The 26,188-nt window shown below is 42.2% G+C and overlaps 1 protein-coding gene across 1 annotated transcript in view; it reads left to right on the top strand.

Annotated features, from left to right (window-relative positions):
• Positions 1–26,188, top strand: part of Mgat5 (alpha-1,6-mannosylglycoprotein 6-beta-N-acetylglucosaminyltransferase) — a 320,121-nt gene that overhangs the window by 287,028 nt on the left and 6,905 nt on the right. Inside the window, exons 14-15 of the mRNA XM_090342912.1 lie at positions 9,275–9,391; positions 16,191–16,265. Of these exons, the coding sequence (XP_090199038.1) occupies positions 9,275–9,391; positions 16,191–16,265 (192 nt within the window). The remainder of the gene's footprint in view (positions 1–9,274; positions 9,392–16,190; positions 16,266–26,188) is intronic.

The raw sequence follows: 26,188 nt of genomic DNA, 5'->3' as shown, positions 1-26,188 counted from the left end.
TGTTTCTCTCTATATTCACCCTACGTCCTTGGGCAGCTACGGTTAAACTCTACTTAGGTGAGTTCTGCTCGTTCAGGTTCCACAGGTGGGTCTGAGTCTGGCTTATTTCAGTCAGCCCAAAGTCCTGTAGGTTTATCCATGTTGTTACAAATGGCAGGATTTCTTTTGAGTTTTAAAATACTCAATCTGGTGCATACACACAGTTTCTTCATTTTTGATTAGCAGTTAATAAATTGTGTTGTTATGAGTGGGGTTTTTAGATGTCTTTTCAATATCCTCATTCAATATCCTTTGATATAAAATTTCCACGCAGGAAAGTGTAATTCCTGCTCTGTGTGATAGTTCTTTTCCTCATTTTTTGAGAAGACTCTATACTGTTTTCCATAATGGCTATAGTGAAATTCATTCTTTTTTTTTTTTTTGGTTTTTTTGATAATAGCCATTCTAACAAGCTTGAGGTGATATCTCATTGTCACTTTGACTTGCGTTTTCCTGATCCATTGCCTCTCTATTTTTAAAGAAATGCCTATTCAGATACTTTGCCTATTTTAAATGGGTTGTTTTTGCTACTGTGATATAGGAATCCTTTGTATGTTTTTAAATCCTTATCAGATACATTATTTGAAAACATTTTGCCCTGTTCCACATACTTCTTTTTCACTTGGTGATTAATTCTGGTTGGCATCTTTTTTTTTTCTTTTGTCTTTTGCCAGTCCTGAGATTTGAACTCAAGGCCTGGGCACTGTCCTGGGGCTTTCTCAAGACTAGTGATTTACCACTTGAGCCACAGCACCACTTGCAGATTTTTCTGTATATGTGGTATAGAGGAATCGAACTGAGGGCTTCATGCATGCTAGGCAGGCACTCTACCACTAGACCACATTCTGATTTCATTCTGCACATAGATATCCAGTTTCCCCAACACTTTTTTTTTTGTCATGAGGCTTTAACTTTTGGCCTGGGTACTGTCCCTGAGCTTTTTTTGCTCAAGGCTAGCTCTACCATTCTGATACAGTGCCACTTCCAGTTTTCTGATGATTAGTTGGAGATAAGAAGCTCACAGATCTATAGACATGTTTTATTACATAGATTAATATGTATCTATGACTTAAAAACCCTCACCCTACTTTTAATTATGTTCTAAAATCTAAGTGCCAGTGATTATATATAGAGATTCCCTTCTTGAATATTTGTTTGTTAAATACGTCATTTGAAATATGATGTAAAAATCAATGTTTAAAAAATCTATTAAAAAAAAAAAGAAGAATCTCACAGACCTTCCTGCCCAGGCTGACTTTGAATCTCAATGGTTATATCTCAGACTTATGAGTAGCTAGGATTGTGGGTGTGAGCTAGTGACACCCTGGCCCAACACGACTTTGTAAAATGTGTTCCTGACACCCTTTGGAAGATTACTTGGCTATTAAATTTCTGGACTCTGTCTTATACTCTGAATCTATATGTCAGTTTTATGCCCGTATCACTAATAGACATTAATTGGAGTGTTTAAGATCTTTCAGTTTCTATTTCTGCCAACAGGTAGGTACATAGATGGATGGATAGATAGATATTTTCCATATTTTTTAAGTTTTTACAATAAATTTTATAACTAAATATATTAATACAGTTGTACAAATATTCTGCGTTTGTGTTATTTATCCACCTGTTAGTGGGCATTAGGGCTGTTTCCTCCTTTGTCTATTGTAAATAATGATTCCATGACTGCTGGTATACAAGTATTTACTTCCTTCCCTCTTCTAATCCTGTTGATTTTCTTGCTGTTATTTTACTTTTCATTCATGTAAAAAACAGTTTGAATCTTACAGGCTTCAGATACACCATTTATCCTGCTTCCTCTAGTGGTAACAGTGTATAGAATGCAGGACAATGATTTAAACCAAATTAGCATTAGTATCTTACTTCTCTTCCCTAGTGTTCACACTAAGACCTTTATTCAGTTTCTGGATCCAATTCAGAATTAGGCATTGCCTTTAATTGTCATGTCTCCTTAGTCTCCTCTAACATGTTTTTAAAAAAATCAGCCATCCATTGTCACTCATGGCCATAATACTCTTAAAGAGTACAGGTCAGGTCTTTTCATATACTGAATGTCTCCCGTAAACACAGCTGAAACCTTGCCCAGGGAATAATGTAATGTGACAGAGCTCAGATCAGCTAGGATGAAGTTATCAAGAAGCATATGTTCATTGTTTTCTGCCATTTGCCATCCTTTAGTGATTTGATTTTGTTGAGGTCATGGACGGCATTCATTCTTCATGGCATGGAGACAGAGGGAGAAGGAGAGGAAGAGAGATTGGGAGCTGCTGCCTAGGAACGAAACTCTAAGACAAAGACTGTGGAGTTCTTTTCAACAGTGGCTTAGAAAATGACCTCACACAGATGGCTCCATCAGTTCGGGGCTCCCACTGGAAGACTCAGAGGCAGAAGGGCAATTGACAGATATTGAATGCATTCCCACAGGGTCAGTGGCACTAGTTGCCCCATAAAAAAGAAGTTAGCTCCTAATTTCCTGGAGTTCCCAATCTGATGGGAAAGAATGAGGAGACTTCTGCCTAACCAGTAGAAATGCACTCAAATTCAGGAGAAGAGGAGTTGTGCCAGGTGGAGGAAAATGTGGGTAGTAAGTAGAAGAAATGGAAAGAGAGAAAAGGACTGTCAGACGAAAGAACAGGAGACTCCAAACCTGAGGGGTTTGATTGTGGGTGAAACTGGGAGGAGATCAGTGTGCCTTGTGAAGGAAGGCAGATGTGAGCTGGTATCTGGCTCCATCCAGCAATATCAGACAGCTTTGAGAGGACAGTGACTTTTATCTGATGGCCAGGTGTGTTACCTTCCCTGCTCTTTCAGCCCAAAATGCTTCCTAATCTCCCAGGCCAAACATATTTTTCAGAAAGAGCTGCTAATAAGTCTAAAGACTGGACAAATGTGATTGCATCGAAGTGAAGAGTTTGTGTATGGCAAAGGATATAGTCGCCATATACATAGAAAGGTCACAGATTGGGAGAAGATTTTTACCAGCAAAAATCAGACAAGGGCCTCATATCTAAAATATATTTAGACCTTAAAATTTCAAACCTACCCAAATTTTTAAAGCAGCAACAATTCAATAAATGGCCTAAAGACTTCTCTGAAGAAGTGAGAATGACCAACAGACACATGAAGAAATGTTCAATATCTCTGGCCATAAAAGAAATATAACTCAAAATGACATTGAGATTCCGCCTTCCTCTAGTTAGAATGGTTATTACCAAGAAAACTAATAACATGCTGGCTGGAATGTGGCCAAAAGGGAATACTACTACCCTGCTGGTGGGAACGTAAACTTGTTCAACTACTTTGGAAAGTAATATGGATCCTCAAAAGATTAAAAATAGCCCAGCACGGTGGCTCACTAGCTACCCAGGAGGCTGAGATCTGAGGACCAAGGTTCAAAGCCAGCCCAGACACAAAAGTCTGTGAGATTCTTATCTCCATTTAACTACTAGAAAAGTAGAAGTGGCACTGTGGCTCCAGGGATAGGGTGGTAGCCTTGAGCTGAAAAGCTCAAGGATAATGCCCAGGCCCAGAAGTAGGGCCATAGCCTTGAGCTGAAGAGCTCAGGGACAGCACCCAGACCCAGAGTTCAAGCCCCATGACCGACAGTGGAGGGTTTGGGGGGGGCAGAGACTAAACGTAGAGCTTCCCTATGACATAGCCACTCCTGGGCATTTATCCAATAGCACAAATAAGTTTATAGATTTCTAAGTCAGAACACTTAGAGCCGTTAGAGGCCAGCGACTCAACCTGTAACTCTAGTTATTTCATATGCTGAGATCTGAGGATCATTGTTCCAAGCCAGCCCAAGCCAGAAAATCTGAGTCACTTACCTCCAACTGATCATCTAAAAGCCAGAAATAGAGCTCTCGCTCAAGTGGTAGAATGCTACCTTGAACCAAAACACTCGACAGAGCCCAGATTCCAAGTTCAAGCTCCAGGTTTGGCCCAGAGGGAATAAAAATATATACACATACTTAGAATTTATCATTTATATCAGCAAGTGGGAGTTTTAACCAAAGTATACATAAATACAGAAATATCTTTGTGTGCCCTGCAAATCTTTAATGCTAAGCAGTAATTCATCCACTTAAATTGATACCCATCAATTTCCTATCTGTCTCTTCTTTGCCTTTCACTTGAAGATAGGGAAAAAAAGGAAATTTCAATGAAGTTTGACTTTGTTTTTATTTCTACATTGTATCAATGTGTGAAAGCTATTGTATCTACTCAGAGAAAAGTTCAATAATGCCTTTAATACAATTTAAATTTTTAACTTTGCATTGGGAAGCATATTAATATACTGCTTGTCATTATTCTGACATTTTGTAAACTATTACAAACTCTGTGAAATCAGGAGGGGAAAGAGAAGGTTCCATAAAGAGAACTCATGTTCTCCTTAAAGATTTAATAGCCACTCTGAAGTAATGTCTCATATTTAATAAGATTTTCATTACTTTTACAAACTATACTCCAGTACATTTACTGATTGATACACAGCAAAGTAGCTGAGATCTGATGGCTCTCAATAAATTATCAGGGAGGAACATAATGTTCAGAGGAAACTAATGAATCACAAATGCCATACTCATAAAATTAAGCAGCCCTCAATAAAAGTAAATGAATTAAATGATAATGGCTCAGCATTTTGTATTTTCTAAGTACTTAGTGCAACATTATAAATAAGCAGGGCTTTTTGAGAAGGGACAGGGACTGCTGATAATTTATAAATTACTGAATAGAGACACTGGTGGCAATGTTTATTTATCCTGATTTCAGTAGAAGGACTAATTGGTTTGTTCTGTAGGAAACAAAAATGGGTGGGTATTTTGTTCATCTTCAGAAAAGTATTAATGCAGGCATAAATTCAACCCTGGGGTTTGAATGTGTCAGTTTTAAGAGTATTCTAAAAGCTTTAGTTTTATTTTTATTAAGAATGCAATTGCATCCACCCAGTTGTCATACCCCTTTCTGTTCAAAGCTAGTAATTTATTGTAGGATCTGCATTTGAACTTGGCTCTGCTTTATACTTCTTGAAGACATACAAGACTGTCTAAACTTTAGAATTTTTGTGGATGCATAGGAAACTGAATAATATGTTTGCACATGATTTATTGTAAATATAATATAGAGAGGTCATGCTTACATATGTAAGATAATGACTGTGTTTCTTTTTGTACAGTGTTACCCCTTCCTCATTTTCTCCCCACTCCCCTCAACACCCTTCCCCACCCAAGTTGTAAAGTTCATTTCTAACATAGTGTCTACTAAATATCACTGTTGAATTGGTTCAACCTTTGTCCTGCCATTTCTGAGTCTCCTTTCCTTCTGAAAATAAGATAAACTTACATACATGACAAAGGGTACAGAAATAAGAGTGACAACAGGGCATAAATCAAAGGGAGAAAAAAAGAAAAAAGAACTGAGAGCAGTGCATTATAAAAAAAAATCTCATTTCCATTTCTTAGAGTTCATTGTGATAAGCTTCAATTTATATGGTCATATGCACCTAGCTATTTATTGAGCTATTATCCTCTGCTAAGAATACTATTTTTAGATTCTAGTTAACTACAAATGAAGGAAACCATGCAGCTTGTTTCCTTGGATCTGGCTTGCTTTGCTTAATAGTTTTTTCCAAGGTTTTCGATTTCCTTATGAATGAGTCGGTGTCATTCTTGTTGATGGAAACACAGAATTCCATTGTGAATATATACAAAATTTTCTTGATCCATTCACCTACTGAGGGGCATCAGGATTGGTTCCCTATCTTGGCTACGGTATATAATGTTGCATTGAACATAGTTGTGCTGGTAGCTTTAGTGTGGCCATATTTACTCCTGGATAAATGCCTGGGAGTGAGATTCCTGGGTCATAGCTCTATGTTTACTCTTTTGAGGAGTGTCTATACTTTTTGCTTTCCAGAATGATTGTGCAAATTTACATTCCCACCAACAGTTTAGTTCAGTTCCTTTTTTGCCACATCCCCACCAACATCTATTATTAGTTTTCTTGATAATGGCCATTCTAACTGGAATAAGGTGTTGTTTTGGTTTGCATGTCTTTTGAGGCCAGAGATGTTGAAAGCATTTCTTCATGTGTCATTTATTGGCCATTTCTATGTCCTCAGAAAAGCCTAAGTCTTTAGCCCATGTATTAATGGAGTTATTGTTTCCTTGAGTATTTGTGGAAGGTGGCTAATTTTTTGAGCTCTAAGTATATTATAGATAAGAGACCCTTGTCTGCTGTATGGCTCTTTTCCCAATCTGTGTGATTTCTGTTTATCTTGCTAGCTATGTCCTTTGCCATTCAGAGACTCTGAAGTTTATTGTAATCCCATTTAGCCAGTCATTCTTTGATTTGTTGTGTTTCGGTAAATTTAAGAAGTTTGTTTCTTTATTCAGGGCTTCTGTGCAAAGGAGCCTTAGTGTTTCCCCTATCACTTCCTGTAATATTTTCAGGGTATCTGATCTTACATCGAGGTCTTTGATCCACTTGGAATTGATTCTGGTACAGGGTGATACAATAGAATCTAACTTCAGTTTTCTACACATGTACATCCAATTCTACCCACACCATTTGTTGAAGAGGCTGTCTTTCTTCCCTCTTGTGTTTTGGACTCCCCTCTTGACGATTAGGTTGCCATAGATCTGTAGATTCATTTCTGGGTCTTCAGTTCTATTCCATTTCAGACCTGTTCATACAGTACCAAGAATTTTTTTTATAGATATGACTTTATAATAGAGTTTGAAGTTTGCTACTGATGTTCCTCCAGCACTGTTCTTCCTGCTAATGATTATTTTTGCTTTTCAGAGTCTATTATTCATATGAATTTTTGATTGCTTCTATTTCTTTAAAAAAATGTTGTTGGGGCCGGGAGTTTGGCCTAGTGGTTAAAGTGCTTGTCTAGCATGCACAAAGACCCGGGTTCGATTCCTTGGTACCACATACATACAAAAAACCGGAAGTGGTGCTGAGGCTCAAGTGGTAGAGCTCTAGCCTTGAGAAAGTCCAAGGACAGTGCTCAGGCCCTGAGCTCAAGCCCAGGACTGGCAAAAAAAAAAAAAAAAATGTTGTTGGGATTTTGATGGGTATTGAATTGCATTTGCAGATAGTTTTTGGTAGTATTGCCATTTTCACAATGTTAATCCTCCCAATCCAGGAATGGGAGGCTTTTCTACTTCTTGGTTTGCTCTGATTTCCTTTTTCAGGTTTTTAAAGTTTTCATTATGGAGTTCCTTCATATCTTTGGTATGCACATGATTAATATAGTGCCTGGTCCAGCCTGGGTTTTGGGATATGTACTGAGCTCAAATACATGCAGAAAGGGGGGCAGGGGAATACAGTCACATGGGCCTCAACTATCTTCTAGCCTGTCACTGATCATAGAACCCAACAAAAGAAGAAGGCAATATTATAAGTTGAGGAACTGCTGCAGTTACTTAGGGACCAATGAAGGATGTGACTCTGGGTAGAGGAAGTAAGAAGGAAAGAAGGCACAGCCTTGAAAAATTGCAAGGTTTTCTCATGTGATTTCTGGAGTGGTTGCCAGGAAAGACAGTAGCTGGAGGCCAGTGACTTGTGCCCCAATTTTCTTACCCTAGTAGCCTGGAGGAACTGCTCTGGCAGGATACCAAAAACAGTGGTCAAAAGGGTGACGGGGGTGCTAAGCCTTAGCTTAGCCTTCCAAGTTTGTATGTATATATGCATCTAAATTGGAAGAAGATACAAAACCAGGTTGTCTAAACCAAAGATCTTAACACTATGGGAAACAACACTTACTTTTATAGTAAATATATTAAAGATTCCTGTCCTTGCTGAAATTAACTTAAGTAATTTAAAAAGATTATCCTCTAGCTGTAATAAAAAGAAGAGGTAAAAGGAAAATAATCTGTAACATAATACACATTTCAGTATCATGTAGGCAAGAAATACAATGTCTTGATACACTAAGTGGCATTAATTTTGCTGCCATGATTTTTCCAAGTTCATGAGTTCATGAGTATAAGAATGTCTTAATGTACCTGATAATTTACTCATGGAAAATTTAGTGAATTTTAAACAGTTATATTTGAGGCAAATTCACATTAAAGCTCAACAGGAGCCTTGTAGGTCTTTGGACTGGTGGTATACTGCAGTGCTGAAAAGTATGTTTAACTTACACAAGTCTCTGGGTTTAATCTTAATGAAAGAAGAAAAAGGGAGGAGAAGAAAGGGGTGTTGACCAATGGACAAATCTTTCTGCAGAATCATCCAAGACATTGTCACATGTCCCCACCACAGACTAAAAAGAGCCTCCTCCAGTCATTGTGGTAACTTAAAATGTTCTCCCAAGTGTCTACAATGCTTCTTTACACCACAGTCTCAAAACAATGTGAAAAATGAGGTAGAAACATGGTTGAGATAAATGCAGCTGTCTTGAAGAATGAGCTTTTACAGAAAGCAGAATTGCCAGTATGCATATTTGATTTATTTGGCCACACATTGCTCTTAAACCTCTAGGATAAAAACTACCATCTTGTCTGATCACAAAATATCTTTATAAATGTCAGGCTCTGATTTATGGCTTTCTGAGGGTGCCCTGTTTCATACTGTCACCTTTGTATGCACCCTTAGTCATCTTCCTATGACTTCAGAACATTGATTTTATTGCAACTTTCTGTGCTTCCCTGTCTCTCCTAGCCAGGATAGTACATGACAGTTTATCTAGGTGATTTTCTGGTCTGAGTCATGGCTGGAAATTAAGTATTCTTTAGGAGTTCAAGCCACCTGTTATAAGGGCTGGGGATGTAGACCAGTGGTAAAGTTCCCACTTAGCATGCACCAGGCCCTGGGTTCACTCCCCATCACCACCAAAAAAGAAAGAGGAAAAAAATGGAGGAAGAAGAAAAGAAGGGAAATCAACAAGAGAGATGGATAGGGAAAGAAGGGAGGGGATAGTGCCAGGGGGAGAGGAAAGGAAGGAAAGCATCTGTAATAGCCTCTTTTCACCTGGTGATATTCTTTTTTCTCCAGATGGGATTCAAAATGTGGAACCACCACTAGGGTATTGTATTTCCTTTAATCTGCTTGTTTATTAGGAGGTTTTGATGGTGGAAGGGAAGGACAAGAATGTCTTGTTACCTGGGAAGTATAAGAAGCATAACACTTCATCTAGTACAGATGGTTCTTCAAATAAAGATCCAGTGTTTATGAAACAGAGGTGTTATTTTTCTCTTCCCAGCTGACATCCCAGCATCCTTATGCTGAAGTATTCATCGGCCGGCCCCACGTCTGGACTGTGGATCTCAACAACCAGAAGGAAGTTGAGGATGCAGTGAAAGCGATTTTAAATCAAAAGGTTGTTGCTTTTATTCCACCTTCCCTCAATGTGTACTGTGACCTGTGTGAAAGAGTCACAGGCCCGTAGTTTTCAGTAAATAGACCATTTTCACATTAGTGGAGTCAGGAAAGAGAGAGCTGTAGGATGTGGCCTGGGGATTTCCAGGAAGTTCTGTGAAATGAAAAACAGCTGGTTCCACATGTGGATGTGGTTTCTTTCTCCAGACCCTGTGGACAGGATCCCTGGGTCCCCCGCATGGGAGGAAGGGCCTGAATTATTGCCTCTCCAGTTTAATGTTAGAAAAAGATAGGCCTGCCACTTTTACTTTAACCACCGGGAGAGGAAAAAGGGAGGATTAAGAACTATTGGAGGATACGCTATGAAAAGTTTATTCCTTTGGTCAAACCATGTAAAAGTGATTACATTTTCTAGACTTTTTTGATCAACATGGCTTAAGTACTCACTGTGCATACAGCATCCTCTAGCAGCTCTGGGAGGAAGAGAGTCATTTACATCCATATGCAGAGATGAGTGTATGGGATCTGTTATCCTGAGACAGCCATGATCTCTCATGTCCAAGGAAGTGTCTGAGCACTTTTTACATGTAGTTATAATGTGTGAACAGAAATACAAGAGGTGTGCTATGAGGATTGACTAATACACTTGGTTTGGTTTCCAAGTGCTAAAGTACAGTGTCTCCCTCATAGTGTGGGGACATTTGTCTTATTTTTGTAATAGATAAGCTTGATTTCTTCTAGACCATAAGAAACATGAAGATATCATATATATGTATATATCTGTCACTACTGTGTTTGCAGCCTTATGAGATGATTGGGTCGGTGGATGGGTGGGTGGATGGGTAGGTAGATGGATAGAATGGAATGAAGAAGGGAGAGGAAAGGAATTGATGTTTGCAAACAGATATGCAAGTTAACCGAAGGCAGGTGATTGCCAAAGACAGCATGCAGAAGGACTAGGAGGGGGCTTTCTGGAGACTACTACAGTTTGGGTGGAGTATTATAGAATGAGTAGGAGTTTACACAGCAAAACTAGGTTCAGATATGTTGTACATAAGGCAAAGGCAATAGAAAGGTATATATCCTGGAAGGAATGGCTGATTTGTCCCTCCTTGGAAAGGGCTTGTTTCCCCTTGGGGAAATAGAATGTGTTGACCTATCTGTGGCTCACTGAACTGCCCATTTCAATTAATTCCTAGCATCTAGGAAATGAAGCATTATCCAGGCTCCTTATAATCTGATTATTGGGCTTGGGATAGCAGTCAACTTCAAACTATCCCACTTAGGTAATAACTATCCTTGATGAGAAATGATGAGGAAGCTGAGGTAGAAACAAAAACGTGGAGATCAGAGAGTCCAAAACTTTGTAATGGATCAATTTTGTCAAACAAGATCAAGCCCACTAGGAGAGCACTGAGGGTAGACCCAGAGTTCTATATGTCCACTGTATTACTCCACGGATCCTTCAACACTGCACAGTTTAATTAAAACCCCCATCAACTTAATCTATATTATTCCCCAACTTACATAAGACCATTAAAAAAGGAATTATAACAATAGCTTTTAGCTTTTATAAAAAGTAATTATAGCTTATCGTAGAACAACCTTGTTACAAACCTTACCTCAATTTTTGTTCAGTTCTGTAGGGCGAGACTCTACTCCTTGTTACAGAAAAAAAAATTAAGACTTCAGATAATTTACTTGATGTTTCCCAACTACTAACTAGATTAGATTTGGAGCTCGAAATCTAATCTTTGGAGTAGGTTGTTAAGGTAATAAAAACTTCTGAAATAAAGGGATGCATTAAGTGGAGAAGAAGAATGGGATGATGGAGGAAGAAATGTGGTAAGTACGAATGTTAAAATTCCTTATTAGAAACGAATAAGAAATTTAGTGGTTAGGTTTTCTCACATTTAACTCCAAGATCTTTACATAAGAAAGAATAAAGAAGCTGGGTACGGGTGGCTCATGCCTGTACTCCTAGCTACTCAGGAGGCTGAGATCTGAGGATCAAGGTTCAAAGCCAACCGGGACACAAAAGAACCTGAGATTCTTATCTCCAATTAACCTCTCTAAAAACAGGAAATGGGGCTTAGCTCAAGGGTAGGGCAGTAGCCTTGAGCTGAAGAGCTCAGGGACAGTGCCCAGGCCAAATTCAAGCCCCATGACCATCCCCCCCCCAAAAAAAGACTAAAGATAAAAGTTTACTCTTTAAAAGATAGGTCAAGTCTTCTAATAATTAAAACCAGACTTAGAGGTGATCCAGATGTTGGAATTTTTGACAGCCGTTTAAAATGTTACAATGTAGTAAAAGTTTTGGAGGAAAAGTGAACTGAAGTATATGAACAGATGGGGAATTTCAGTAGAGATGGAGAATATTTTTTAGCCAACTGAAAAATGCTAGAAATAAAAAGTATGGACCTCATTTCATAGCATTCTCGGTCAATGATAAACAACAAAGGGGGGGAAAAAAAACAAGCTGAAGACTTGTCAAGGAAATTGCTCAAATTGAAACCCAAAGAGAAAGGAAAGAACGTGTAAGATCTATGGCACAATATTGAGCACCTAGCTAACTTATAATTGGAATCTCAGAGGGGACAAGAATTAAATGGAAAAAATATTGGCTAAAATTTGTTTAAATGAATAGATGCCATCAAATGAAAGATCCTGGGACTGGGATCATTGCTGAATTGGCAGGACACTAGCCAATGAGTACAAGCAGCAGGTACTGAGTTTCAGTCTCAGAACTTAAAAAAGGCATGGTTATCCCCTTGCAGTATAATAGCAAATAAAAACATACCCAGAAACATCAAGATTTCAGTGCTGAAGGCAAAGATAAGGGGAAAAAATCTTGAAAACAGCTAGAAAAAAACTTCATGACGTTTAAAAGAATAAAGAAAGCCAACTTCTCATCAGAAATAATGGAGGCCCTATAAGGGTCTCCAGAGGACCAGAACACACAGGACTTTTAAATAGGCAATAATAGGCAAAAATTTATTTAATAAATAGGAACATTTTGAGCAAGGGAATAAAATGACCTACATTTGGGATCCTCCACAGAAATGAGAAGATCTGCCTAACCCAGAAACCAATGGTTACAAAACAGAGAGACTTGGGTTAAAAACCCTGGTTATCTTTTATTGAATGTCAAACCACTTCTGTCAGTTGGGGGTCAGTTAGGGTCTCCTTGATCTCCAAGAGAAATTCTATAGAAGCATTGTTTCCTGACTTTGGAAGGTGAGGGAGTCTCAAAAGAAGGAAGGTCAAGAGAAGCAGCGCAGAGGGGGAAGTTTATGGAAAGTTCCAAGGCCAGCAAAAACTCCACAGTGCAGGCTGCAGGCATCCTTCCTGTGACCTTAAGTAGATGAGTAATGGGCTTTTTTCCAGCATCAAGATGATAGGAAGGCTCCCTTCTCTTTTTGTATGAGCCCTGCTTGGCTTTCTCTGACTAGATGTGGTTTCAATGTTCCTTCTCATTCCATAACCTTGGAGGCCCTGACTTGTTTCCGAAGGACTATTAGGCAGAAAACTTTTCTTTCATCTCCCTAACCTACACAATGGCTCCTGCTTAGAGACATGACCAGGGCTCTTTTCCCCAGAGGCAAGTCTGAAGGACCTTCCTACCCAAAAGGCCCTGCTCCCACCCACAACAGAATTGCCTAGGAATGCAATTTCCTCCTCCCTTCCCCCCTAATAGGAAAGATGTCAAGCTTCATATACTTTTGGGACCAGAATGAACTGGTCCCAAAGCAGTAAATGAGTCAGAATCCATTTGGTTTACTGGGTGTGGGTTGGTAAGATACCAGAAAAAGAACTATTTTTTTTTAGAACTCACTTCTGTTTTCTAATGAATGCCCTTGGAATGTGTAGTGAGAATGGACCTTGAGTCTTCAGCCTGCTTCCCAATAAAGAATTGAATCTGTTGTTGTCATGCTAGTTGGCCACCAATGTATGGAATCCCTACTTGTCCTCTTACAAAACTTCACATATATGGCATGTCCTTGGTTCTAAAGGATTTCTTTTTGTTCCTTCTATAAACTGTTGAGAGTAGACATATGTATAGGACAGTTACAGAAAGCTTCTGGAGTGCATTCATTCACACATTAGATGGAGTGAATAGCCTTTACAAGAAAATTATACCTTTTTGAATGATGAACTATGCCTAAATTAGAGCCAGGCAAATGGCAAAGCTTGAGATGGTAAGGAACCTGCTGAGATCATGGAAGTTCATTTTTCAAAGTACATCAGGCTCTTAAGAGGTTGTAGACTGACTTCTGTGCTTATGCAGTCATGGGCACTCTTCCTCATGATGTCATAGCTCAGTCTAGACAGATGTGAGCAGATGTGGCTAGGCTCCAACCTGCTGATGCAACCTGCATCAAGTTGTGTGTAGTTAAAGGTAGTCTAGGAAGTTAAGTCATGGTTTTGTATTTCAAACATGACTCTACACACACACACACACACACACACACACACACACAAAGCTTTATACAGGACCAACTCATTGGGTGAGCCCATGGAAGAATGTCCAGTCAGAATTCCATTCTTGGCTCCTAGATGTTCTCTGATTCTCCCTGTAGATGTGAACTAGGTCAGTAGAGACTTACAAAGAGTGAAGGTGGCCCTCTCCCCTGTCACCAGCAGGTGCTGTTGCGTGTTCTGAAGCTCTAATAGGTAGCTCACCAGTGATTTTCTTCCCAATGCAGTTTCATTTCATCTTGGTGTACTCCTGAAGATGCAGGCCTCTGAACATGGTTTACTCTGCAGCAGAGCCCAAACCCACCTTTCTTCTCCAAGTATCTCAAAGTCGATCAGAATGCCCCTCCTTTGTCCAATGAAGCATCTCTAGGGTTTCCTGTTTCCCCACATAAAATCTAGGCTCATAAAGTCAGCTTAAAAATCACAAGGCAGGTGCCGGGAGTATGGCCTAGTGGTAGAATGCTTGCCTAGCATGCACGAAGTCCCAGGTTCGATTCATCGGTACCACATACATAGAATAAAGCTGGAAGTGGTGCTGAGGCTCAAGTGGTAGAGCTCTAGCCTTGAGAAAGTCCAAGGACAGGGCTCAGGCCCTGAGCTCAAGCCCAGGACTGGCACAAAAAAAAAAAGAAATTGGGCTGGGAGTTTGGCCTAGTGGTAGAGTGCTTGCCTAGCATGCACAAAGACCCGGGTTCGATTCCTTGGCACCACATACTTAGAAAAAGCCGGAAGTGGTGCTAAGGCTCAAGTGGTAGAGCTCTAGCCGTGAGAAAAATCCAAGGACAGTGCTCAGGCCCTGAGCTTAAGCCCAGGACTGGCAAAAAAAAAAAAAAAAATCACAAGGCATGGCTGGGACTTTGGCCTAGTGGTAGGTTGCTTGCCTGGCATGCACGAAGACCCGGATTCAGTTCCTTGGTACCACATACATAGAAAAGGCTTGAAGTGGTATTGTGGCCCAAGTAGTAGAGCTCTAGCTTTGAGAAAGCCTAAGAACAGTGATCAGGCCCTAAATTCAAGCCCCAAGATTGGCCAAAATAAAAATTCTCAAGGCTTTTGGGTAATCCCAGTGAGACTGTCTACCCAATTTCCACACTTCCCTTTGTCCTAAGCTCCAGCTTTCTTTGTCTTTTTCTCTCAAATCTCACAGTTCTCATTCATTCTTCCACTTCTTGGCTGTCCCCAGTCTTCACTTTCTGGATTCATCTAGTCCACCATGAACAAAAGTCTGCAAGGGCTCTCTGAGCACATGGTAACTTCTGTTAGTAATATTTGCCATGTCATTGTCTTTGCTATAGGACCTTAAACTGCTGTCTGTGTGCCCTTCTCAAGAGTGGTGACCATGTGTTTATTCAACACATGGTCTTTGCAGAGATCCTGGACGTAATACACTGTGTTCAACACCAGGACACAGATGATCCATGCCATTGTTTTTCACCTGTGTGTTTGTGTTAGCTAGTGATAAACTCTACCTTATGTCAAATGCCTTTTTTATGCTAGATAGTAACCCATGCACTTTCCCATGTATTCTTCACTATCATCTAAAAGAAGTGGTGCCTTGGCTGGGTCCCATGGCTCACACCTGTAATCCTACATACTCAGGAAGCTGACATCTGAGGATCAAGATTCAAAGCCAGCCAAGGCACAAAAAATCTCCAATTAACCTCTAGAAAACAGAAAGTGGGGCTTGGCTCAAGGATAGGGCGGTAGCCTTGAGCTGAAGAGCTCAGGGACAGTGCCCAGGCCCAGGGGTAGGGTGGTAGCCTTGAGCTGGAGAGCTCAGGGACAGCCCCCAGGCCGAGTTCAAACCCCATGACCCACAAAAAAAAATAAAGTAAAATGTGGTTCCAAGCCACAGTGGCTCATGCCTGTAATCCTAGCAATTCAGAATACTGAGATCTGAATGTCATGGTTTGAAGCCAGGACAGTAAAATTCTTATCTCCAGTTAATTACATACACAGCCAGAAGTGGAGCTGTAGTTCAAGTAGTAGAGTGCTAGCCTTGAGTAAAATAACTCAGGGATAGCTCCCAGGCCCTGAGTTCAAGCCCCAAGAGTGACACCAAAAAAAAAAAAAAAGGAAGAAGGTGGGATTTCTTGCCACCTATGTAAGCATGAAGGATCTGAGATTTAGCGACAGTAAATCATTTGTTCAGAGTGTACTTGGGGAAAACCACAATGATGCTAGGACTCCCAACTCTTGACTTTCACATCTGTAGTCCTATCTGCTGCTGCAGCTATCTCCAGGTATGGGCATCTGTGCCCACATAGTCAGTAGCAGACTGCTACATACCAAATATCCTGTGCTGTGTTCTGTTTCTGCAGATCGAGCCGTACATGCCGTATGAATTCACATGCGAGGGGATGCTGCAGAGAATCAATGCTTTCATTGAAAAGCAGGTAAGCCTCAGCAGAGGTCCAGCCTTGGTTTCTGTGTCCTTTTCCCTTGGAAGGTTCTCCTGCACAGTGAAGAAAGGGGGTGTAACATGTCTGGGATTATTTTCCTGCTTTGAAAAATTCTAGAAGCTGGTATTGGCTTGTTGGAATTCTGAAAACAAGGAGCCAGTCTTGGAGTTTATTGTTTATGATGGGGGCAGGTCACATAGACACTTATAATAACAACCGGAGATAGGGGAGCAGATGGAGTCTTCCCCCCCCAACCAGCTTCTGTGCCCCAAGCAACAGGGCTAGGAAGCATCAGGGGATGGACTGACAGTTCTGTACCCTGTCTTTATTTCTCACCCCTAAGAAGACAGAGACTGAAACCACAATTCCTTTGGTAGTATATACACAGCATTTGTACGCATATTAGAACTTCTTGGTGGTTTTCAAATGGAACCCCTTTTCAAATGAAACCTGACATAAAGCCTCTGGTAAAAGAACAGATAAAGCCAGGAATTTTCAGTTCCAAAGCAAGGGAGGTACCCACAGCTTCCCTACCCCCAAGAGGGTTTGGAAATTACAACCATACTCCTCAAAGTAAAGGCCACAGAGCTCATTGTCATCCCTCTATAATGTTTGAATTCCTTGAGCTTCAAAAGCACCAGGGAGCTAGAAATAGACAGACTCGGGCTCCCAAGGGCAGAGGAATCTGAACTCCTTGACCAGATTCCAAAAATGAAGGGCTCCCCCCAAGAGGGCAAAGCAGAGTATTTTCAGGTAATTAAGAGATCGTCACACAATGGGGACTGAGAACTATGACAAGCTGAAAATAGATGTAGTAGGTTGAATATTTTAAGTAAGTCTAGATGATGGGCCCAGTGGTGTTTCAAAGGAAGAATTGCTGCTTTGAGGAGACTAAAGCTGTGGGGTATAAGCCCCAAGCTGGTGTGTCAGAGCCACTGAGTCTTTGATAACAGCACAGCATGACCTACAGACCAGCTACCTGGGCTCATCTCCCAACACTTTCTGAGTATGTGAGTTTAGGTATTTGTTACACTGCCTCTCTGTGCTTTATTTTCTTCTTCTGTAAAATGAGGATAATAAGTAGAACTTCATGCTCAAAAGGGAGCATGGCATATATTGCTTATGAATGCAATCTAATAGTACTGACATTTCAATCTCTTGCACTGCATCACAGTGCATCATCATATAATATAACCATGTATATTGTACTATCACTCATCAGACTTTACCATGGTAGCTTAAGCATTGAGTCATGATCTGATTCAGTACATTATAACTCTACTGACAGTATTATAGAGTCTACGTACCAAAATTTGCAGAACCTCAGTCCTTCCTCTTCCGCAGTTTTACTGTCTGAGTATTTGGTTCCCGCAGTCACAGACTAGAAATACTAAGTGGAAAATACCAATACAGTACAATAAGGTATTTCAAGAGAAAAAGAAACTACTATGTCCACATAACTTTTATTATGCAGTGGTGTTATAATTGTTCTAGTTTATTTTTAGTTGATCTCTTTTTATTCCTAATTAATAAATGGTGCCACATGTAAGTGTGCATGCATAGGAGACAGGCATGATGTAGAGGTTGGTGCCATTCATGGTTGCAGGCATCTACTGAGGGTCCTGAAACACACCCTGTAGGCATCCACAGAGTCAACTGTATCACATCTCATTTAAGCTTTCCAGTTGGACCAAGGTGGCAGCAGTAACTCACAGTCTTGGGGCCCATAGGTAGTGGAATCAGGCTTTGTTTCAGGTTTCATGTGAAATCTACATTGATGTTATTTACCAGGAACTCAGGAGGTGGCAGGTGTCCTGGGGTTTGTCTTCCTACCTTCTGACTCTAGCCTCCCTGAAGGCATGCAGGACAGCTACTGGGCCTCACGCAGTGATTGATAGTAGGACATCTCAACTTTGGCTGCTATCCATGTCAGAGTCTCTCTTGAGATATTGCCTGATATTTTCCATTACTTCCTGCACCCTCTTCCTCTTCCTGAGGTCACATCTTCTCAGATTACTTACTCATCCAGTATAAAGGGACTCTCAGGATTATCTCACTGCTTCTTTCCTGGCTGAGGCTTATGCTTACCAGCCAATCCTGACAAAGGTCTCAGACCCTCTTGTAAGCCTTTGGTAAGTTTCCTTTTAAGTAGAAAAGTCCTCTTCTCTAAGTAAACCTTGCTAGGTGCTTCCATCAGGTGGAGGGTGTGCCTTATGTGTTCATCCCTAAATTCCCAGGTGCCTCACACCTGCCTGCCACAGAGCAGGTGTCCAGCCCATCCCTATTCAAAGAATGTGAAAGTGAATGAGTGGATGAGCAAATGCAGAGATGTTTATTTTTGTGTACCAGGAACCAGAAGGCTGTTAGTGAAGTTCTCTTCTGGAAAACATGCTTATGAATCTGCCATGACTTTCCCACCACTTCTTAGGTGTGGTTTGTCTGTTGATTGATTCATGAGATTTGTCAGCTGGAGCATCTGTGGACTACAGACAGTTGGGGAGAGATGTCGTCCCTGTGCTCAGGGTGTTGAGCCGTTTCAGAGAAGACAGTGAAGCCCACGGCAGGGCTGCCCCTGTAAGCTCAGTCCTCTATGAGTGATAGAACCTGTATCCTTTAGATGCGCACTCCAGTCCACAGGAGTGGGGGAGAGAGGCAGGAGAGGGCATTTGAAAATTCCTTATAAGAATCGAGTCCTGCAGGAAACATAGGAGTGAGGAATGATTGGACAAGTTGAAATGTCAAGGCTCCAAAAGAAAGATGGCTGGCTGTGTGTTAAGATGCATAGCTATGACTGAGAAGGGTAAAATGAAAAACAGGAGTGGAGGAGGAGTCAAAGGGTAAAAAGATGCCCAGACTCTGCTAACGAATTTCAATTTATTTCTAAGATAATAAGAAGCCTAAGACATATTTTACCACAGAGTTAACAGCATCGTCAGTAGGTATAGTAAACTGGGGGAAAAAAATCTTGTTAGAAATTTGTACTGGGGCATTTCTCATAAAAATGTTTTCCTGGTGCTCCTAAATGAGCAATAAAGGAGGGGGACTTGGGGGCTTCTCCCAGGAACTCCACTGAACTCAATATATTGCCCTGGTGCCAGAGGCAGCCAACTCACCTGGTTCATAGAGTAGATCTTCTATTAGCCCCAGGCCTCGGGATTTTAGAGATTGAGGCATTCATTATTTTTACAGCTAGCAGAATATCTTCCAAGATCAGTGGATGATGGAGAACAGGGGGCTTTAGGCAGGACCAGGAAACCCTGCAGCCTTTAGGAGACACTTCCTGTACCCCAAGCTGTGGGAGCCTCTGAGCTCAACCTAATCTTAGCCCCCAGAATCTTCTGTGGGCGCTGCAAGGGAGCAGAGGAGCTTTTATCCAGAACCTTTTCAAGGTCATCCTTCGTGTTCTGCCCCAACAGCTGCAGGAGATTGAGAAAGCCAATTGGCAGTGATAGAGATCCCGCCAGGCTTCAGTGTACAGTTGAACAGTCACTGCAGGAAGCCTGTCTCAGACCCAGCCAGCCTGGGGTGCATGCTCAGTAGGAAAGGAATCTGGGTTCCTTTGAGTGCCCCCACCATGATTTCAGTTAAAATCACTGATGTATATGGCTTTTTGGAACAAGCTTTCTCAAAGGTGCACTGCCTCCAGCACTGGGTGAGTTAGTGCCATGGCGAAAATCCCTTGTGATGGAAGATCAGGCATGATTATTCTCTGACCTGAGTGTGTCCTAGCTTGTTAAGATTGTCATTATGCATTTCTTAGGAAAGTTATATATTTGCCTCCAGCCAGAGAGCGTAGCAGGTTCTTTTGAAGGAATGGCAATGTTCCAGTTGACTTCTGCAACCCCACCCACAGGCTCTTCAACCCTATTTTCTGCTTCCTATAAAGAACCTCAAATACACAAGGATGGTCAGTCACAGTCAGACACTTTGTAAAGAGCTGTGTAATTCATGTGAAAAGCATACTGGAGATACAGAGAGACAAAAGGAGTCAACTCCCAGAGCAGCCAGAGAAGAGAGCTCCCTGGTATATCTTGAACTGCCTAAGGCATGTATAATAGTGTTGGGGTACAGCTATGGTGTAGCAAGGACAAACCTATTGATGAATGCAAAGTCTTAGGCAAAGGGATGATATTGGTGACAGGGCTGCAGGGAAACAAAAAGGCATTGAAAAGAGGAGATGGTGGGCACTAGCATGGGGCGGCTTTGCTCCTGAAGCAGCTGTGGCCATGCTTACCCAGCCCTTCGGGCTCAGACACAGGCTGAGTCATGATGAAGCAAGTCTGGATTCTGATGTCTGGCTGGCTCACATCTAGCTCCAATGCCACCGTCTCTGACCTTGGGCAAATTACCAAGTCTCTTCTCTTTTATTAAACGGAGATAACACTGTCCGCTCCACAAGCTTGGTACAGACATGCTAGTGCTAATAAGCCCTGTGCTGTGCCCAGGGAGGTCCTCTGAACACCTTAGCAATTGACTGCTGGGGGAGCCTTGAACCCATCAGCCAACATGTGTTTCACTGACAGCTTCACTTGGTGTAATTTACAGACCATAAAATTTGCTTCATGACTTTGTAAGCAGGGATATTGAGGTACAACCACCACCTCTGCCTCGTTTTGCAACATTTCCTTCATTCCTGAGTGATACCTATTTATAATCAATCCAAACTGCTCCCACTACAGGAAACCACTGATCTGTTTTCTGTCTCACTAGATGTGCCATTTCTGAAGATTTCTGTCTTCTTTCACTTTGTATAGTGTTGTTGGCTTTCGTCTGTGCTGTAGCACTTACCAGAACTTACTTCTTACTGCTGAATAAGATCCATGGTACATATGTACCCCAAAGCTTCTCCACTCACTGGCTGGCAGACATTTGAGCTATTTCCACATATAGCAAAGTGTTCGGTAATGAATGTCTCATGCAGTCTTTGGAGGTGTGCTTTCAATTCTCTTGTATGGATGCCTTATGCTTGGCGGCTGCATTGATTAGTAGGTGTTGGTGGTCCGTAGAGATTTGTCCCTGTTCCTCATCTTCACAGACACCTTCTCTGTTGCCCTTATGAAAACACAGATTCACATTTCTTTCAGGGAGCAACTGCAGGACCTCCTGTGGACAAAGTTTGTACAGGTTAATGAGCAACAGAGGCATAGTTTTCCTAGGTTACTGGTCATCAGTATTTATTAAACACTCTTTGTATGCTAGGCAGTGTATTTCCCAGCAAATACCATATATATCCCCGGTTGAATGTGGTCCAAATGCCATTTTCATAGCTAGAACCTGCCCCTTGCTTCCCACTCAGACCCTCTGTTATATTTTAATTGTTTTGTGAATGTCCGATCTTCCTCCCTCACAGAGATGGCAAGCCCTTTTTTCTGCCAGTGACCATTTGGATATTTATTACATCATGGTAGGCCATACAAAATATCTGTACAGACAGATGGGACACAGGAAACCAATAAGCTTCATATATCTGTCTCGTCTCGTACCAAATGAGGGTCTTGTATGGCCCATGGAACAGATGTTCCTAGTCCTGTGGGTAGCTCCTGCTTCCGGACCTGTACATCTGAACCATATGGTTGGTCCCGGTATCCTAACAAGTGGTGGATGTAGAAACTGTGTTAAAGATTTGGCCAGACTATCCTGCAGTGCACCCCATGCCCTCCCCCTGGCTCTTCTGGTCCCACATCGCTGCTTTACTCAAAGCAGGTGACTTTTCCCACCTCACAGCCTAGAGGGAGAGATGGGCCAGCTTGGCCCTCTTTCCTCTTAAGGGTGCCTCTCACCCACAACTTAGCCTTCTCCAAGTCTTTGCGTGTTTGGTGATTAATGTGTTCTCAGGACTGCTGCTTAGCTTCTACCATGGAGACCACACACATGTTTTTCTCCCAGTGGCTTGTGCTGTTTAGAACATTGCTTTCCCTCACAGGTTTGTTGATGAATAGATGTTTCTTCTACTTTATGGTCAGTGTGCGAGAATAGTCATCAAAGAACTTTGATGAGTGGTTGCAGTGATTGTGAGGAAGGAGTGCAGATGGAGGTACACTAAGTGGGCTTGTTAACCAGATTGCAAATCACTGTTTATATCTCATTCTGGCTGCATACATAGATGCCTCATTGAGTTGGAATAGTCTCCATTTCCACTTCTGTTACTATCAAAACTCCAGGATGCCAAAACCATGCAGTGCTGTTCAAAAGCTCGTTGCTGAGGGCCAACTGTTTGCAAAGCACCATGCTAATGGCAAGCCACTAACTCCTATGTGGGCCACAAAACCCAGGCACGGGAAGCCTTTTCTGATTGCTACCATTTCTACTCTTCTCCTCCTCGTGGTGTTAATCCTTCCCCTCCCCCAAGTGGCCTTTGTATCCTGCACACCCAGTGGTGGCTGAACCTGTGAATGAGAGGAGGCTTATGACAAGGGCTTCCATTTTGATTGAGCCCTGTGCATGGCTAGGCCCAGAGGTGGCTGTCATGGATAAGTGGTCCGGTACAATCCAGCAACTCAATTTTTGCCTCCTGAGCTTGGCGGCAAGCCATGAGCAACCCTGAAATGTAATCTCTAACATCACTTTACCAGGTTAGTCACCTTCCTTTATTCTTACAGAAACTGCACAGGGAATGAAGAGCATATGGTCCTGTGCCTATTTCATAGGTGAGGACAGATGGAGGGTACTTGGGTGGCATCTGTGAAGTTCCCAGTTGGGGCCCAGACCTCTCCCGCCTTACCCTTTAACCTCAATTCTGGGAAAGGTGACTTCTGTAGTTGATGAAGAAGTTAACAAACCATCCTGGCATTGGTGGCTTCATGATCAGGAGGATCATTGTTTGAAGGCCAACCTAGACAGAAACGTTCATGATATCCTTTCTCGCCTGAGAACTGGTGGCATGCTCTGGTCCTCCCAGATGCACAGGCTTCTCCCAACCTTCCCACCTTACAGCACATCTTGCCATGCTCAAGATATAGTACAGGATATCCCCTCACCCAGGGCTGCTGAACTTCTGCAGGTGTGAGTCACTAAATGCTGTCTAGGGCAAAGGAGCCTCTCTAAAGATGTGTTCAGTTAGGAAAGTGAGTGTTGATGGAATATTGTTTATTTGCCTGTGTTCTGCTGGATTCTTCTTTCTTTCCATTAGAATCACCTTTGGTAGGTGACCTGACATTGTACTGTACCCCCAAACATTGTGATTAAAGGGACTAGGCATCAGGGTTAGCCTTTTATGGGACTGCGCTGAATAATGGACAAAGTAAGCACTGTTGTAAACCTCAACAGATACAGAGCTCTGTTTGAGAGGACAGGAAGGGAGAGACAATGTCAGTTCTCTCATTGATCATAAGAACCAGCCTTTGTGGGTTTCCTGGCCTAATCCAGGGGTGCCAGTCAGTTTTTCATTGCTAGAAATTGAAGACCTTCCAGAAGGTCCCACCTACCCTCCAAAGGCTGTCACTTCCCAATAGTGTCCAACCTAACATCCAATATTTATCCCATGGACTATTAGGGTTGGGCCAAGCTAAACTCAGGAGGCCGAAAAATTCGCCCTTCTTTTTTTTAGCAGTGTTCCAATAAAACTTTATTTGCAACAGTCAACATGTGAGCAGCATTTGGACCATAAGCTATTTTTGGCTAGCCCCTATTGTAGAAGATAACCAGTTATGTTTCAAAGCAAATGGAGCATGTTATATACACTTCTTTCACCTGATGTTAAATTTACATGTTAAACTGAGGTAAATAATTTTTTTTCATGCTGTCAAGAAGGCTCACCTTGCTTTTTCTGATGCAAATGTGATGTTGTCATGGTCTCCTGGTCATTCTCTTGTCCTGTGCAATCACACAGTAGGCTTAGATGTGTGAGTGATTTAAACTGTCTTCATTTTAATAGTTAAAAGCCCTAGAAGTTATCCATTGTGTCCTAGGGGAATTACATATAAAGGTGCTTCTGTTTAGCCACAAAAACAAACATCTGTGATACTTAACCTTTTCTAAACGCCCATCCCCTCAGCTCTGATCATCATCCCAAACTCCCTTGATGATGTGTGTTAGTTCTTCCTGTCTCCTGATAGCCTTCCAGACAGATGGGCAATGTGTCAGAGTGTCTCTGCATCGTAGAGAGGGCAGCTGCTATCTCACACTCTTGCCAGTCAGGGTATCCTGAGTCTGTGCAGTCCTGCCATCACCCTTTACTAACAGCATGCAGACCCACAGGGCAGATGCGGTTGGTGCTCAGTCATGAATGCACCGAGTCACATGGGGTCTCCAGCCCAGGGCTGCCTGAATCTCACAGGCTGCTCTGCCCACCAACCTTCAAATTCAGATTAAATGACACCTCTAAATAACTTTGTAGTTCTGATGTATTTGGCCCTTCTGGAATCTTCTGTTTACAGTGGATAGGAGCCCAGCTGGAGGCAAGAACCTCTAGAGCAAAATAAGGCTGTAGGCATGGTAGAGCACGTGCCTAGCAAGCTTGCCATCCTGGATGTGATCCCAGTACTGCCAAATGAATAACAATGAGGTTAGAATGAAAAAAAAAACTAAGCCAGCCATACCAGAGCCCCTGCCCCATGCAACTTACAAGGGTACCACCCTTCCTCCTTGCTAGGGCAATGACACTTAGGCAGTGAGGGCCCTCCTTAGACATTCCATGTGACAAACAGGGGTGAGGTTCAGGACATTTCCTCTATATCTGGGTACTGGGAGCTCTGGGCTCAAAGATGACTAATTTCCTCATCCACACAGGGAGAGGTGGAGCTGAGGAAAAATAAATGTCCCAGAAGGACATATACTGCAAAGTAAATTTCCTGACCCCAATCTTCCATGTCACTGAGCAGCAGCCATGCCTACAGGAGCAGAGCATTGCCGACACATTTCTGTCTCTGTGCAAATACGAGGGGCCATCCTCCACCCCTTGTTCCTTCACTTGCAAGACATTGCATGTCAGGGCATAGAAACCTGCCTTTCTTTTAGGTATTAATTGTCTTTATAAACGTGCATCTGGATCAGCTTCTTTGTGTCCCCTGCATGCATATCTATGGGCTAAAACCCTGCAAGAACCCTATAGGAGCACAATCGTGTTCACAGCCAGGTGCATCTGAGGGCTGACGGTCTCCAAATACCATCCAACACAGACAGCGCCTGAGCAGGGCTGGCAGGCGCTAGATTCAGAGACCCTCTGCCTGCTTCTATTGACCAGGGTTAAGCAGAGCCAGCCCTGGGCATGTCACAGGTACAGCTGAAAGGAGATCTGGGCTTTAAGGCCAAAGCCAGTAGCCCACTCCAGCCTTCCCCAGCTTCTGCTTGTCACCCAGCTGATGGTTCACCATGCTGTGAGATGGCTGTCTGGCTTCCTTGGCTCCCTTTAGAATCAAAGAAAGGAGGATTCTTTCTGTTCTTCTACTGAATCAGTGAGCACAGTAATGACTTTTCAACTAACAAGCCCAGCGTCCCTCCCTAGGGCACAGTACTTTGTCAGGTCATAACAGAGATGCCCATAGACTTGATACTTTGATCCTTTGCCTCACAGTGGCAGAAGCTTGCCGTTGAGATAAAACTAGCCTGTGATACCAAACGAGGTTGCTACCAAATTAGTAGACACAGTATGTCTTTGGAAACGGGGAGGAAGCAGCAGACAGACCTGAAGCTAGACTTCAATATCTAAGTTAAACTGCTGGAGTGATGGCGATGCAGATACTGAATCACCACCTTAGCCTCAGATGTAGTCCTGGGCCCATTCCAGGGAGTGGTTCTTATCCTGGGATTGTAGGAGAGACACTGCTGTGGTCCCCTTTTCCATGGCTAAGGAAGCTGGTGATTACAGAGGTCAAGGTTTGGCCTATGAGTGTAGCCAGCCTGAATGAGTCTAGCTCTCAACCCTCCCCTTCACGATTCTTTCCTAGTGTGACATCTGCCAAGGTCAGGATCGAATGACA

This window comes from Megascapheus bottae, chromosome 12 (genome assembly GCF_031878675.1).
Source record: "Megascapheus bottae isolate mThoBot1 chromosome 12, mThoBot2.hap1, whole genome shotgun sequence".
NCBI lineage: Eukaryota > Metazoa > Chordata > Mammalia > Rodentia > Geomyidae > Megascapheus > Megascapheus bottae.
Note: the sequence above shows the minus strand (reverse complement) of the source record. Positions and strands in the feature narration are given on the sequence as shown.